Here is a 16,032-nt window from a genome sequence, read left to right as displayed (position 1 = left end):
AGTTGCCCTTTCCCCAGAATGTGAGGCCAGCCTCCTAGCCATGGAGTCAACCTCCTGGTAGTTGTTTCTACAATTCTTGGGTGTTAGTCTCCCACTCTGTTATTCTATATGTCATAGATGAGTGCAATCTTTCTATGTCTGTCTCTCTCTTTCTGACTCATTTCACTTAGCATGAAACTTTTCATGCCGATCCACTTAAATAAAAAATTTGTGACCTCCTTTTTTCTAACAGCTGCATAGTATTCCATTGTATAGATGTACCAAAGTTTCCTCAACCAGTCATCCGTTCTAGGGCATTCGGGTTTTTTCCAGATTCTGGCTATTGTAAACAGTGCTGTGATATATTCATATATTTTTATTACAATCTTTTACTTTTTAATGCAGACATTTAAGCAAAATCTAAAATATTTTTTTAATATAAAGCCAATATGCCCTTTTTTAGGATAATACACACTTCAATACTTGTATAGGCCTATTCAGATTTTCCTCTTAAAATTTTCATAATTCTCTTCATTCTTACTAAGTTTTACATGAGTAGGATTTACCTATTTTGTATAACTTGTATTAGCACAGAATATTAACATTAATTTTAGAATATATTTTTAACAAAATATAAATTTTGGAAAAAATGAAATAAAATTTTGAAAAATAATTTAGCAACTTACACTAACTTACAATTCTGTGGGATTTCAGATTAGCTATATTAATCTATATGTGTGTAGGTGTCTCCACCTCTACAATTAAAAAAAAGAAAGATCTCTTCCATATGCAGGATAAAAGTAAATATAGAAAGGGAAGAAAAAATGGTCAAAAGTCATTGAAACTCAAGATTTTGTCTACAGAACTGAGCTTATTGGGGGTGCTATTTGGGGTTCTTAGGACACTGGTGGAGGGAGTGAAGTGGTCTCCTTGGTGATGCTATTGGAGTAAGCATGAAAATGCAATTAACAATAACTCCAGTACCTCAATAAGAGGGCTGGAGCGATAGCACTGCAGGTAGGGCGTTTGCCTTGCACACAGCCAACCCGGGTTCGATTCCTCCGCCCCTCTCTGAGAGCCCGGCAAGCTACCAAGAGTATCCTACCCACATGGCAGAGCCTGGCAAGCTCCCCGTGGCATATTTGATATGCCAAAAACAGTAACAAGTCTCACAATGGAGACGTTACTGGTGCCCACTCAAGCAAATCGATGAACAACAGGACGACAGTGCTATAGTGCTACCTCAATAAAAAATGGTTAAAGTTGGGGCTAGAGCAATAGCACAGCGGGTAGGGCGTTTGCCTTGCATGCGGCCAACCCAGGTTCGATTCCCAGCATCCCATATGGTCCCCTGAGCACCTCCAGGAGTAATTCCTGAGCGCAGAGCCAGGAGTAACCCCTGTGCATCGCCAGGTGTGACACAAAAATAAAAAATTTTTTTAAAAATGGTTAAAATTTTTTCAGTGCCCCTAACCTTGCCTAGCTAACTTACACTGTGAATCTATAGTAAATATACCTTTGTTTATCTATTAAGCGCACTCTCCCTTATTAAAGATGCAACCACACAGCTGCTTCATCTTTGTATCTCCCACAGGCTTCAGTCAGTGCCTTTTGTGCAGAGCCCACATTAAATATAAATTCAGAATTTCTCTTCTTTCTCTCTGGGGATATGACTCAGTGGCAGGGCACTTGCCCTGTATATGTGAGGTCCTATTTTCCCTCTCCAGTATCGCACGGTTCCCCAAGTGTCACAGGGAGTGAGTGACCTCCATGCAGAGTCAGGAGTCACCCCAGAGCACACCTGGGTGCATATCAAACCCATAAAAATTAATTTTATTTTCTTTCAGTGAAGGCTCTCCTTGCTTTTCAGACGCACCCCTTCTTCTTACAAAGTTTCCACTGACCATCCCAGTCCACAGGTCACATTAACTTTTGAACTCCTATAAAACTGTTTAATTGCCACCAATATTATAACTGTGTTATCTTTATGTACACGTGCATAAAGATTATCTTATATTTTTGTATATCCCAATAATATATTGGCAAGCATGGCCAATTAACACTAATTAATTCAACCAATCTTTCCCAAAGAATGAGAAAAAGGATATAGACAAACTGGAACCTAAAAGTGATCTCATCCCTGGCCATGAAAAACGCCTATTGTTGAAGGGCCAAAACCCCTGACATGCATGATGATAAAAGTAAATTGCACCAGAATTCTCTAAATGGTCTCGAACTTCCCAAGTCTTCCTCATTCAGGGAGACCTAAGTGCCTAACCAATGAAAGCAGATGGCTTGAAACAAAAAGTAATAATAAATTATATTACACTTACAAAGCCAAGATTTCACTTTTTTTTTTTTTTTTACCTAGTTTTCCCTGCCGAAGACATTTCTACAGTGTGCAGTATCTACCATTCTACTGGGAGCCAGCCTTGTCTCTCTTATTTCTATTAGGCTTCCTTCTCCCTAATGGACCAAAAGGAGCAATCTTTGAATCTTCACTTCCTTGATATCCTTCCACAAAAGGAACTATATTCATTGCAGACATTTCATAAAAACCAGCAGAAGAGCTCTCAAGTCATTGGCATTTTACACATCTTCATGGCAATTAGTGAGCTTAACCATGGTATTTGCACACCCATTTTCAATCTATACATTTAAGTCAATTCAAGGCCATTCTATATACAATACAAATATAAAATACCGGTTTAAGGGAACAAGGGGGTTAGTTCTCTAGTAAGTATCTCAATCAGAACATTCTGTTAGAGTCTGCCTACTAGAGCTGAAGACAAAAAAAAAAAAAAAAAAACAGAGATGGGTCACTTGCCTTGCACACAACTAACTCTAATTAGAACCCTGCACTGTATATGGTGCCCGAGCCCCACTAGGAGTGATCCCTGAGTGCAGAGTTAGAAGTTCTGAGCACTGTTGACTGTGGCCCCCGAACAAAAGAAGAGTCTAGCTATGCCAAGTGGGGTCTCCAGGTCAGCAACATCCCATGAAGACCACTCTGAGGCAGAATCTCAGGCCCCACCAAGGCCTCCTAAATTAGATTTTCCCAATTAAAGCTACCCCAGGTGATCTCTAAGTACTTTATAATTTGAGAAGCCATAGTTTCCAATTCAGACAGAAGAATTAGAATGTATAAGGCACACCTGACCAAGTAATCCTAACTCACTGTACCTGATAATGTGTGGGTCCTTCTCTGCTACCTGAAGGCTTGCTGGCAGCAGGAACCCTTTCTCTCCCATCACCAGTATTCCCTGGGCCTAAAAGAACCTGAGATATGACCCAGGGCTCAGTAACTTTTTGCTGAATGCATGAATGACTGAGCAAAGTAAAAATAAAACTTTTTCCGGAAAGCTAATCTCATAGAAAATTCCTTTGTACATGATTTCTACATACGACCCTACTTCATTAAGTTTGGTGTTAGCGATTCCATTCAAGATCAGCCGCCTTCCCTCCTTCCACAATGCACCTGACAAAGCTAAGGCTTAGGGCTTCCACAACGCATCTGACAGCGCTCAAGCTAGTCTCTCTGTTGGAGACACGGGGGGGGGGGGGGGGGGGGGGGCGGGGGGCTTCCTTAGCAAGTGAGGTGGCTGCATGCTAATTCTGACTCTCAGAGACCCGGTCCCTCAGCTTCCACAAGATGAAATCACCACCCCCTGAAAGGGGTGGAGGGGACAAATGGATAAAGCAAAACCCATTCCGAATCAGGACATCATGCCACACCCGGACACCGGGCTTCTTTGAGCTGGATACTTCCAGAAAACAACTCTCAGACAGGGAAATCGCACCCTCACCTTTCTCCCGAGCAGAAGGTGATACTAGAAAAGACCGAGGAGGGATGAATAGAACAGCGACTGCCTAGCGAGCTAGGGACAGGAGGAGGAAACCCGGCAGAGGGGAACGCCAGCGGCTAGCGGAGAGGAGGATGCCAAAAACCACTTAGAGGTCTGCAGAGCAGGAAGTCCAAGGAGAGGATCGGGGAAAGGAAAATGCTCTAAGCACTGACGATGGTGAAGATTAATTGTTTTTAAGAGCCATGACATGCACAAGGAAGGAGGGGTGGGGAGAGGAAGGGAGGCTGCAATTTGGCGCACTGCAAAAGGAAGCCACTGCAGACGTCCCTGCCCAGCTCAGCCTGCCCAGGGGAGGCAGCGCTGGCATAGGTGGGTGACAACGCCCGCCGTGGCCTGAGCCATCTCCTCTGCAGCCTCCGGGGCGCGGGTGGGGACGCGGGGAAGGGCGTGCCGTCTGGGGGAAACCCGAGGGCGGGGCGCGCGGATGCGGGGCTGGCCGGGCAGGTACCCACCTTATCCCACCGGAGCCACTGCCCGATGGCCGTGTCGAGCTGCGGGTCCCCGGTGTGGTACGGGGGGGCGTGGAGCACGTTAGAGTTCATGTCCCCCTCCGCCTTCTCAGCCATGGCACAGCGACGGGGTGCGCGGGCCTGGGGGGCCCGCGAAGACGCCGAGTTGCGGGGGGCTGAAGGCGCGCTCACCAGGGTCCCGCTGCCCCCTCTTCAGGGCAGGGCATCGGGGGCCGACCGCAGGCAGCCCCGGGCACGCGGGAGCGGGCTGGTTAGCGGCTGTCCGCGCCCCGGCCGCCCGGCTCCGGTCTCGGGGCGCACGGACTGCGGCAGTCCCAGCACGGAGAACAACAGTCCCAGGTGCCGGGTCCCCGCTGGCGCCGCCGCCGCCCAGGCCCCGCCCCCGCCGCGGCCGGCCACGCCCCTTCCCGCCCCCGCCCGGCTCAGGGTCCGCGTGCGCGCGCGTGCGTCGGGGCCCGTGGGCCGCGGAGACGCTGGCGGGCGGTAATTGGCGGTCGGCGTACTGTATTTATAATTTTCTCGCCCGCGTCTCCTTTTCTCCTTCAGCCGCCCCGGACCAGCACCCCGCCGTGGGCGCCCGCTCTGCGGCTCCCGGGCGCGCCCCCGCGCCTTCGGCCCCGTGTCCGAGCCTCGGGCTGGGAGCACGCGCCTGGCGGGAGGGCGCGCCTGTGGGGCCCCGCAAGGCCTCACGGAAACTGTAGTTCTTTTCATTCGCGTAGGCCTTGGGCGATCGGCACAGAGACTACAACTCCCGACGACTCCCGTTTCTTCCTTTTCTCAAAAGGGAAAGATCTGCCTCGAGGCTATTCCCTACGGGCATGCCCTGCCCCTGTTATTCGGCTGTGTGGTCTGCCGATTAATTGAAGCTGATGCGTTAAGTAGTATTCATTTAGTGCGTTACAGTTGACGAATCGCATACTGTCCTTTCAACCGGAGATGAGCGTGATGCACCCCCTTTTTACGCACAAAGAAGGAATTTCCTCTCTTTTCAAAAGGAAAGAATTGTTAAATGATGGAACCTAGGTTCTAGCTTCTTTCACATCTCTCCTAGCAATTCTTGCTGGACTGCAACAGTGACTAGAAGGCAGGGAAAGAAAACAAGATGACTGAAAGCAAGAAGTGGCAGAGGATATTTAATCTTAATATAACAATGTATGAACGTTATTATGAGAGATCCAAAAAGCAATGTTAAGAAAGATACAGCGAAACAAAGATCACTGAAGCAATCATTTCTTCTCATTTCTCATTTTCTCAAAATAGGAATGCTCTTTTTTTTTTTTTCAAATCTGGGAGATGCTGACATAAGAACTGGACTATCCTGAGTTTTTCCTGAGATCTCAGTATTGGGTCTTACAGGGAAGCTACAAGTTTTGACCAGGTACATTACAACTCTTAACCTTACTCAGCTTGTTTGTAAAAAGGATATAATATTTGTATCGTGATGGAACAGTTACCTGATAAATGGCTTTAGAGCTCTTTGAGGCTCATAACTGAAAGATCTAGTAAATTCAAAGTATTATTTTCTTTTATTTAAAGGTACCTTTACCGTAATAAAAATCCGAACTACAAGGAACAAAATAATTGTCCAGTTAGCTCCTAATTCATAGCTTGAGGTAAATATTTGGGGGGTTCCTTTATGAAGTCAGCAACTTCTTTTAATCACTCCAGGCAAAGGAAACAACCATATATCCTGAAAAAGAAATTAGTACTTCTCTCTTATTACATTTATTTTGAAGACCACTATTAATGATATATTGGTCTACTCTACACTAAGCATTATGCTAGGAGCCAATACTATCAGAAAGTATATCAAGTAACCATTCCTTTCAAAAGTAAGATCTGTCTTCTGTGACAGGATATATGCAAGAAAAGATTGCCAGACAAAGGCTGGCGATAAAAACCTGTTAAGGACTTTAAAGTCAGGAGCTCAGTAAAGCAGCAAATGAAAAGGTACTAGAGGAAAATTCCTAAGTTGAGAAAAAGGCATTTCAAGCTCATAGATCATTGGTTCTCAAATCTCTATAGGGGTTTATTTAAACTGTATATTCCTCTGGCACAAGGGATAGTAGGGTGGGTAGGGCACTTGCTTTGCGTGCAGCTAGCCTGGGTTAGATTCCCAGTACTCCATATGGTCCTCAGAGCCCCACCAGGAGTGAGCCCTGAGCAAAGAGCCAGGAGTAAGCCCTGAGCACTGCTCTGTGACTCAACCCCCCTCCCCCCCAAATGTATATTCCTGTGAAATGTTCCATAAATTCAGAATCAGTACATAGTGACAGGGCCTATGTTCCAACACAGCTAATAAGTATCTATTGGTTGTAACATAAGTGGCCACAATGCTGCTGCTCTCACTGTGTGTTTGGAGACTCAGGGAATTGTGCCCTCCCGCAGATTATTTAAAAACACAAAATGTCAGGACCTACTTCAATTCTGCTGGATCAGAATCTATATTTCAACAAAATCCAATGATAACTTACAGGCCTATGAAAATTGAAGGAAGAGTTTTTTTCAAAACTATTTTGTATGGGGCTGGAGTGATAGCACAGTGGGTAGGGCGTTTGCCTTGCATGGGGCCAACCCAGGTTCGATTCCCAGCATCCTATATGGTCCCCTGAGCACCACCAGGAATGATTCCAGACTGCAGAGCCAGCAGTCAGCCCTGAGTATCGCCAGGTGTGACCCAAAAGCCAAAAAAAAAAAAAAACTATTTTGCGTATTTTTAACATTGATTTACATCACTGCCTAAGTTTTAGGAATGCTTTTCACACCTCTTTAAAAGTACATATCACATCTATCACCCAATGACAAATCCCTCCATGACAATTTATTGGACCCTCTAAACCCTTTGTATATTCTCCCATTTCGCCTGAAAAACTCAATCCATCAATCCAAATGCAAAACTTGGTTTGAGTTTGGTTTTATCTATTCCCCTTGTTTCTTTATATCCTTCATGTGAGTGAGATCACCTGTATTTGTCTTTCTCTGACTTATTTCGCTTATTTTCTCCATCTGTGTTGTCACAAAAGCAGCAAGACTTCATCTTTTATTGTAACTGAGGATTATTCCATTGTAAATATAAACTGCAATGTCTTTATACACTAATTCATCATGTGTACTGGGTTGTTTATGTATCTTGGCAATTATAAATAGTGCTGCAACAAATACAGGAGTACATATATAATTTCAAATTAATATTTCTATATTCTCTAAATGGATACCTAAGGAGGTATTGTTAGATCATATGGTAAGTGTATTTTTACCATTTTGAGAAAACTTCATACTGATTTCCAAAAAGACTAGACCAGCAGTTTCCATTCCCAGTAACAATGTGAAGGGCTCCTTTTATCTCCACACCCTGGCCAGCCCTTGTTTCTGGTCTTTGTGATACAGGCCATTCTCACAGGTGTGAGGAGATAGCACATTGTAGTTTTGATTTGCATCTTCCTGATAATAAGTGATCATGAGCTTTTTTTTCATGTTGGCCAGCAGTAATGGTATTTTGGGACAGGCACACCCAACTCCACAAGTGCAACTCCCAGCTCTACTCAGTGGCTGCTCCTACCGTGCTCAGGGGACCAGACTGTGCCCGGGGAAACCCCAGGCCTCCTCATGCAAAGCATTTGCTCAGCCTCCATGACTATTTCTTGGGCCCCACCAGTGTGTTATCTCTCTCCTCCCCCACCTTTGTTTGTTTTTAGGGGGTTCCACACTTAGAGGTGCTCAGCACTTACTTCTGACTCTGCAATCACTCACTCTTGGCAGGGCTCAGGGGGTCATATGGGGTGCCGGAAATTGAATCAGGGCTGGCCATGTGCAAAACAAGCTCCCTGCTTGTTGTTCTGTCTGTCCAGCCACCCTGCCATTAGTATATTTTCTTTGGAAAAATGTCTATTGTCTCTTCTATTTGTGTGTGTGTGTGTGTGTGTGTGTGTGTGTGTGTGTGAGAGAGAGAGAGAGAGAGAGAGAGAAAGAGAGAGAGAGAGAGAGAGGGTTGAATTTTGAGTTCTTTATTTACCTTGGATATTAACCCCTTGCCTGATGTATGAAGTATTCTCAACCATCTGTGGGATGTCTTTTTATTTTACTAATATTTTCTTTCCATACGCAGATGACTACACAGTGGCTTTTTAAGACGATTCTTATTCAGTGCTGAGAAGGAATGATAAATCCACAGAAATTTCAGGAGATGGAATTAAACAGGAGAAGAATAAAATCCAGGAGAAATCCAAGTGTAAATTTAATTCCAGAGTTAACCGGCCCTCATACCAACAAGGTCATGATAGATATAAACTAGTTCTCAGACTATTTACCCAGGTGTCTTTAGTTTGTTGCAGAAATTGAAAGGTAACCACGGAGACCCAGAATTCAAGAAATCTGACAACAGTATCTAAGTGTGTCCAGAAGAGGGAGCATAATAGTTTTGCTGGTCAGGTAAAGCTCAGATGCTTTCATCTCTGTGGGAATTTGACTAAGCTCTCCTATATTTTAATTTTATTTGCTAAATCTAATAGCCCTAACTGTGGTCTTATTTTCTTGAGCTATCTACATGTGTGTGTATAAAACCTAGTACTTTAGGATCTTAATATAATGATATGTATAACTTTCTTTTCAAATGGTTTAAAATATTCTATATTTACTTATACAAATATGTAATATATACAAATGTGCATAAACATATAGTCATATAAGTAGCAAATAATGAAGGAAATGGAGAGAAATTTTGATATTATAATAAATTAACATTTAAAATTTAATATTCACCTACCATTATGATAATATTAGAATATTATCATAATATAATTACTATATCATAATAATATGATAATAATATTGGGATATGATATCTCATATTAAGGATATGAATAGTTTGTGTTATTTCAAAGGTTTCTACTTTGTTTAAAATTATTTTCAAATGATTTGGGGCTGGAGCGATAGCACAGTGGGTAGGGTGTTTGCCTTGCACGCAGCCGCCCTGGGTTCAATTCCCAGCATTTCATATGGTCCCCTGAGCACCGCCACGGGTAATTCCTGAGTGCAGAGCCAGGAGTGACCCCTGTGCATCGCCGGGTGTGACCCAAAAAGAAAAAAAATTTTTTTTTTCAAATGAAAACTGTAAAGAAAAAACTCTGGTGTATAGGAATTATCCATTCCTTTAAGGTTTGAAAAATCTAGGAGCTGCAAAACTCTCATTTTATCAGTTTATCATGAAATTATACTTTCAGCACTATTTTGGGTTCTCTGATCCACCCATTTTATATGAAATGGGGAACAGAAAGCATTGATTCATGGAAGTTTCACTCCCATCTGTTGCCCAGGGTCCTGGTGATCTCTCAAGACCTGATAGGTTTCTCCATACAAACCATTCTTAAACTCTGGTCAGGAAACCTGGTTGAGTTTACAACCCACAAAGCCTCTCTCTAGGTTTTCCACATGCCCATTCACTCTAAAATTTTAATTTCTACAAGTGCTGCCACCAAATAGAACTTGGGACTCTTTTTCTCATCACCCTCCTATTTGAAGACTTAAATTCTTGACAACTCTCTCATTTTGTTCCATGAGTCTTCTGAAAAGAGAAATATTTTCTTGTTGCTCAACAAAGATGTTTAGCAGAAACCCTGATGAACTCTATGGAAACAAACAAAATAAATGAGGAAAGGAATGAGCTTGAAAACAGCTTTCTACTTTTATCCCTATTTCATAGAATCTTGGCAGAGACAAGGGGAGACAACAAGAAATAAAAAGAGGCTGTGTGGGGCCCCACTGGTGGTAGCCCAGTAAGTTGTGCACTTGCTTTGTATGTAGCTGCCTGGGATTTGGTCCCTGATACCACATACAGTGCCCTGAGCCCACCAGGGGTGATCGAGGAGCTGAAAGTCAAGAGCAAGTCCAGAGCACCACCAGGTGTGGCCCCAAACAAGAACAAAATAGGAAAAGGGAGAGATCACCAAGGGTTAGGAGAAGCAAGGCAGAGAAGCAAGGCTCTGAGCTGAGGGGCGTCCCTTGCCAACTCTGGGGACATGCAGGATTGTTGTCTGACAGGGAGTGAGTGCCTCACCACAGTTCCAGAACCGTTCATCAATATGCAATCCACATATTAAACAATTTGCCCGTTCATCTAGAATTGCAGGACAGCACTCCGTTCATGTTGTGGCATCAGGATTGCAGTTGTGAGCACATGCTTGCAAGGCATGCATTCTAAATCACCAAGCTACTGCTTTGGGTCCTAAAGTATCACCATCTTAAGAATAGTCATTCTTTTGATCTATGAATATAGGATGCTTTCCATTATAGATCTTCCTTGAGATTCACTATCTCACTGTCACAGTCATCCCATTGCTCATTGATTTGCTCGAGCGGGCATCAGTAACATCTCCATTGTGAGATTTGTCGTTACTGTTTTTGGCATATCAAATACGCCACGGGTAGCTTGCCAGGCTCTGCCATGCAGCCAAGATACTCTCGGTAGCTTGCCAGGCTCTCCAAGAGGTGTGGAGGAATCGAACTTGGGTCAACTAAGTGCAAGGCAAACGCCCTACCCGCTGTGCTATCGCTCCAGCCCTCCTTGAGATTATTCAACAATATTTTGTGGGTTTTAGAGTATGAGTTTTACTCTTCTTTTGTTGGATTTATTCCTAAGTATTCTCTTCCCTTTGATGCTATTGTAAATGAAATTGTTTTCCTGATTTCTTTTTTGTTTGGTTTATTATATATAGAAATATGACTGTTTTGTGTAATGACTTCATCCTGCTACGTTACAGATCTCATTTTTCAGTTTTGTTCTTAGTGAATTTATTTGGGGCTTTCTGTATATGAGATTATGTCATTTCTAAATAGTTTTATTTCTTCCTTTCTAGTCTGAAAGTTTTTCTTGGTGAGAACCTTCAGTACAACATTGAATAGAAGTGAGAAAAGAGCAGGCATCTGTGTCTTGTTTCTTTTTCAACATAGGATATTATCAGTCTCTTGCCATTTAATATAATGCTGACTATGGGACCTTGTCACTGTATCTCTGTCATCCCATTGCTTATCGATTTGCTTGAGCAGGCACCAGTAACATCTCCACTGTGAGACTTGTTGTTACTGTTTTTGGCTATCGAATACACCATGGGGAGCTTGCCAGGCTCTGCTGTGCAGGCGAGATACTCTTGGTAGCTTACCGGGCTCTCTGAGAGGGGCAGAGAAATCGAACCCGGGTTGGCTGTGTGCAAGGCGAACGCTCTACCCACTCCAGCTCCGCCCCCCCATAAATTCTCTTTATGTAAATGAAGTTCCCATCTGTTTCTCATTTGTTAAGCTTTTTTATCATTACAAAAAAAAAGCAGAGGCTGGAGTGATAGTACAGCGGGTAGGGCATTTGACTTGCATGCAGCTAACCTGGTTCGATTCGCAGCATCCCATATGGTCTCCCAAGCACCACCAGGAGTAATTCCCGAGTGCAAAGCCAGGAGTAACCCCTGTGCATCGCCGGGTGTGACCCCCAAAAAAAAAACAAACAAGCAAGTAAACAAAAAAAAAATGGCGTGGTCAGAGAGATAGTACAGCCAGTAAGGCACTTGCCTTGCATGCAGCTGACCCAGGTTTGATCCCCACCACCACATATGGTCCCCCAAGCACCTCCAGGTGTGAGTGATGTCTGAACCCAGACCAGGTGGAAGCCCTGAGCATCCTGGGTGAGACTCAAAAGCAACAACAAAAAAGTAAGATTTTTCATACACTTTACTTATCTATCAAGACAGTTCACGAGTTATGTTTTTTTACTATGTTTCTATAATATATTACATTTACTTTTATAAGGTAGGCCAAACTTGCTTGCTTTCTTTTTTTTAATGTAGGAGAACTGCTACTTATTCAATCTTGCTTTCTAATTGGTCATAGTCTGTCATTGCTTTTATATATTGCTAGATTTGATTTGCTAGTATTTTTTGAAAACTAATTTGTCTAAATTTGTAACAGATTGTGAACTGTGGTTTTTTTTTTTTTCTGGTTTAGGTATCAGAGTTTAGGTATCAGGGCTGGACACATAATGTGATTTAGAGACGACCGCTGGACTAGAGCTATTACCGACTGGATTCCACGGGACGTCAAAAGACCGAGTGGCCGCCCACCTACAAGATGGTCAGATTTCTTTGTCAAAACCCTGAACAAACGGTTTGAGGCTCTTCATGTTCCTGGAGCGAGCAGATACAATTGGGCTACTCTAGCATGTGAGAGGGACGAATGGAGATGTTACTGGTGCCCGCCCCGCTCGAGCAAATCGAAGATCAGTGGGATTAAACGTGATACAAGTGATACAAGGTATCAGAGTAATCCTGGCTACATAAAATAAGCTGAGAAATATTTCTTCCTCTTAATTTTTGGAAGAATTTTCACTAATTCTTCTTTAAATATTTGATAGAATTCAGTGGTAAAATGAACAGGGTTTGAATTTGGTAAGTAGTTTCTGGATTTTTAACTCAATTTCTTCACTTGCTATAGATAGTTTTATCTATTTCTTCTTTAGCTTATTTCAGAGATTTATTTGTGAAATTTTTCCAAATTGCTGGTGTCATTTAATTTGTGGAAACACAATTACTTAGATCATTCCTGTCTCATCATTTTTCTTTCTGTACAGTCAGTAGAGAGTCCATTTTTCTTTCTTTAGTCTGGTAATTTGAGTCCTCTCTTTTATTATTCCTGATTTAGTTTGTGAAGATTTTATCAATTTTGTTACTCTTTTTAAAATTTTTTTCTTTTTTTTTCTTTTTGGGTCACACCCGGCAATACTCAGGGGTTACTCCTGGCAGTGCTTGGGGGACCATATGGGATGCTGGGAATCGAACCCAGGTTGGCTGCATGCAAGGCAAGCACCTTACTAAAAATGGTGGTGTTTTTTTAAAGCTCTCCCACTTATTGTGTCAATCATTAAGTATGTTGACAGCCATTGTGTATTAGATGGGAACATTGTTCCTATAGCCTATATGTATTCTATATCTCACCTATATAAGCTTTCTTTCTTTTTTTCTTTTTTCTTTCTTTCTTTCTTTCTTTCTTTCTTTCTTTCTTTCTTTCTTTCTTTCTTTCTTTCTTTTCTTTTCTTTTTCTTTCATCTATTTATTGCTTTTTGGGTCACACCCGGCGATGCACAGACGTTACTCCTGGCTCTGCACTCAGGAATTACTCCTGGCAGTGTTCGGAGGACCATATGGAATGCTGGGAATCAAATTCAGGTTGGCCACGTGCAAGGTAAATGCCCTACCCGCTGTGCTATTGCTCCAGCCCACATACAAGCTTTCACATCAGTTCTCACCTATGTAGTTTCTCCTCATCTTGCATTTGTGGTCTGGCCCAATCGCCAATTGCCAGGTGGAGTTCGAATAGGTGAATAAACCTGGCTCTCCCTCTAACCTCTCATTGTTTGCACCTGTTTCTTGGTCAGATTTCTATAACACAGCATCTGAAATAGTGATCTGTTTCTCTTGTCTATAGTTTTTGCTAGTTCTCTGGGAACCAAGCTCCTTTGTGAACCTTGTGTTGGTGCATATTATACATATTTGACAATTTTTGCGTGTAAGAATAGATTTAAAGTTATAATGAAAGTTGAGTTTGGTTTAACAGAGAATCTGCATTTGCATCTGCCAAGTGTGAGCCAAGTTCAACTACTTTAAGGCTTAAAATTCTCAGGCACCTCTGTGACTCTTTAGAATATACTTCCATGTGAAATATTTTCTCATCTATTTCATTCTCATCTTGGGTGTACAGTATTACCATATTTGGGGGTCCAGCAAGTTACAAGAAGTTGCTCCTATTAGACTCACCTTCTTAAAGACCCTGGTCTTTTTTTCTCTCTCTCTCTTGTCCATAAGCATTTGAAATCAAGATGAACAGTTTCCAGATTTCCAGACTGGCAAATTTCTCAAGGTTGAAACCACATTTTGCGGCTTCTTCTCTCAGAGATATTTTTCCTCAATTTTTGCCCTGATAATTTGTTTATTTATTCATTCATTTATTTTTGGCTTTTGGGGTCACACCCAAAAAACTCAGGGGTTACTCCTGGCTCTGCACTCAGGAATTACTCTGGCAGTGCTTAGGGAACCTTATAATATGCCGGGGATCAAACCCAGATTGGCTGCGTGCAAATGCCCTCTCCTCTGTGCTATCAGTCCGGCCCTGCCCTGGCAATTTCTTGCTGTTGTATCACCTTTCTTCTGTAAAAGTTTTTTCCTTTGAATTTTTTTCTTTCAAAAAAAAAGAAGGAAAGAAGAAAGAAAGAAAGAAAGAAAGAAAGAAAGAAAGAAAGAAAGAAAGAAAGAAAGAAAGAAAGAAAGAAAGAAAGAAAGAAAGAAAGAGAGAGAGAAAGAAAGAGAGAGAGAGAGAGAGAGAGAGAGGGACGGAGGGAGGGAGGGAGGGAGGGAGGGAGGAAGGAAGGAAGGAAGGAAGGAAGGAAGGAAGGAAGGAAGGAAGGAAGGAAGGAAGGAAGGAAGGAAGGAAGGAAGGAAGGAAGGAAGGAAAAGAATGGGGCTGGAAAGATAGCACAAAGGACTGAGAACATTGCTTTGCATGCAAGAGGTCCAGGGTCCATCTCTAGTGAAGCACCATCAGGAGTGGCCCGAGAACACTGCTAGGTGTGACCCTCCCCCCCAAATTATTGAAAGTAAAATTATGGGCAATGTACTGTCAATGTTTAGCAAATTTGATTTCCAAAATATTGAGCTTTTTTTTGGGGGGGGTCACACCCGGCAATGCACAGGAGTTACTCCTGGCTCTGGCTCATGCTCTCAGGAATTACTCCTGGCGGTGCTTGGGGGATCATATGGGATGCTGGGAATCAAACCTGGGTCAGCCACATGCAAGGCAAACGCCCTACCTGCTGTGCTATCGCTCCAGCCCTTGAGCTATTTTTTTATTAATTAAATTACACATATAGTCTTTTCAGTCCTGTCACAGTAGTAGTAATATGTTTGAAAGCCTATCTTTTTACTTATATAGCAAATAAGCTTTGAGGCATATACAGAGCATGACAACCATGTAGCACTGTAGTACTGTCATCCCATTGTTCATCGATTTGCTCGAGTGGGCACCAGTAACATCTCCATTGTGAGACTTGTTGTTTTTGGCATATCAAATATAATACACCACAGGTAGATTGCCATAATACGACACAGGTAGCTTGCCAGGTTCTGCCATGTGGGTGGGATACTCTTGGTAGCTTGCTGGGCTCTCCGAGGGAGACAGAAGAATCGAACCCAGGTCGGCCACATGCAAGGCAAATACTCTACCTGCTGTGCTATCACTCCAGTCCATGGTTAACAGTACTATATTGTATATTTGAAAGTTTCGAAGAGTCCATCTTAAAATTTCTCATCAGATAAAATAATATAACTGTATAATGGTGGTAACTGTACTATGTGGTGATCATATATAAGAGTCTTTATTAGAGATATATTTGGAGAACATTTTCTCCCAGAGTTAAAAAAAGTGTTTTTTAGCCAATCTGCCGTATTCAGGGTTTACTTCTGGCTCAGGGATCGTACCTGGCGATGCTTGGGGGAAGATACATCATGCGAGGAATTGAGCCAAGGTTGGCTGTTTTCAAGGCAAATACCTTACCCTCTACACTATCTCTCCAGCCCTAAAATGTATTTTTTATTGACTTTAACTGCAATGACCAGAACATCCTTAATATTGCTTAAACAGAAAACAATTTGGCCTAACTGAGAATCTAATTAATGTCACTGAACCAT

The 16,032-nt window shown here is 42.7% G+C and overlaps 1 protein-coding gene and 1 long non-coding RNA gene across 2 annotated transcripts in view; one reads left to right on the top strand and one right to left on the bottom strand.

Moving 5' to 3' along the window:
* The window catches only part of PGM2L1 (phosphoglucomutase 2 like 1), a 50,760-nt gene extending 45,874 nt beyond the window's left edge, over window positions 1–4,886 (bottom strand). The window contains exon 1 of the mRNA XM_004618189.2: window positions 4,298–4,886. Coding sequence (XP_004618246.2) covers window positions 4,298–4,411 — 114 coding nt within the window. The 5' untranslated portion in view covers window positions 4,412–4,886. The remainder of the gene's footprint in view (window positions 1–4,297) is intronic.
* Window positions 4,887–5,175: 289 nt separating this feature from the next.
* On the top strand, window positions 5,176–14,390 carry LOC129405661 (uncharacterized). Its single transcript, XR_008630727.1, has 5 exons — window positions 5,176–5,693; window positions 8,421–8,743; window positions 12,302–12,607; window positions 13,438–13,534; window positions 14,155–14,390. It is a non-coding gene; the product is annotated as an uncharacterized LOC129405661 (long non-coding RNA).
* The last annotated feature ends 1,642 nt before the right edge of the window (window positions 14,391–16,032 follow it).

This window comes from Sorex araneus, chromosome 6, assembly GCF_027595985.1.
Source record: "Sorex araneus isolate mSorAra2 chromosome 6, mSorAra2.pri, whole genome shotgun sequence".
NCBI lineage: Eukaryota > Metazoa > Chordata > Mammalia > Eulipotyphla > Soricidae > Sorex > Sorex araneus.
The sequence above is the reverse complement of the archived record's forward strand: the minus strand, read 5'-3'. Positions and strand labels throughout refer to the sequence as shown.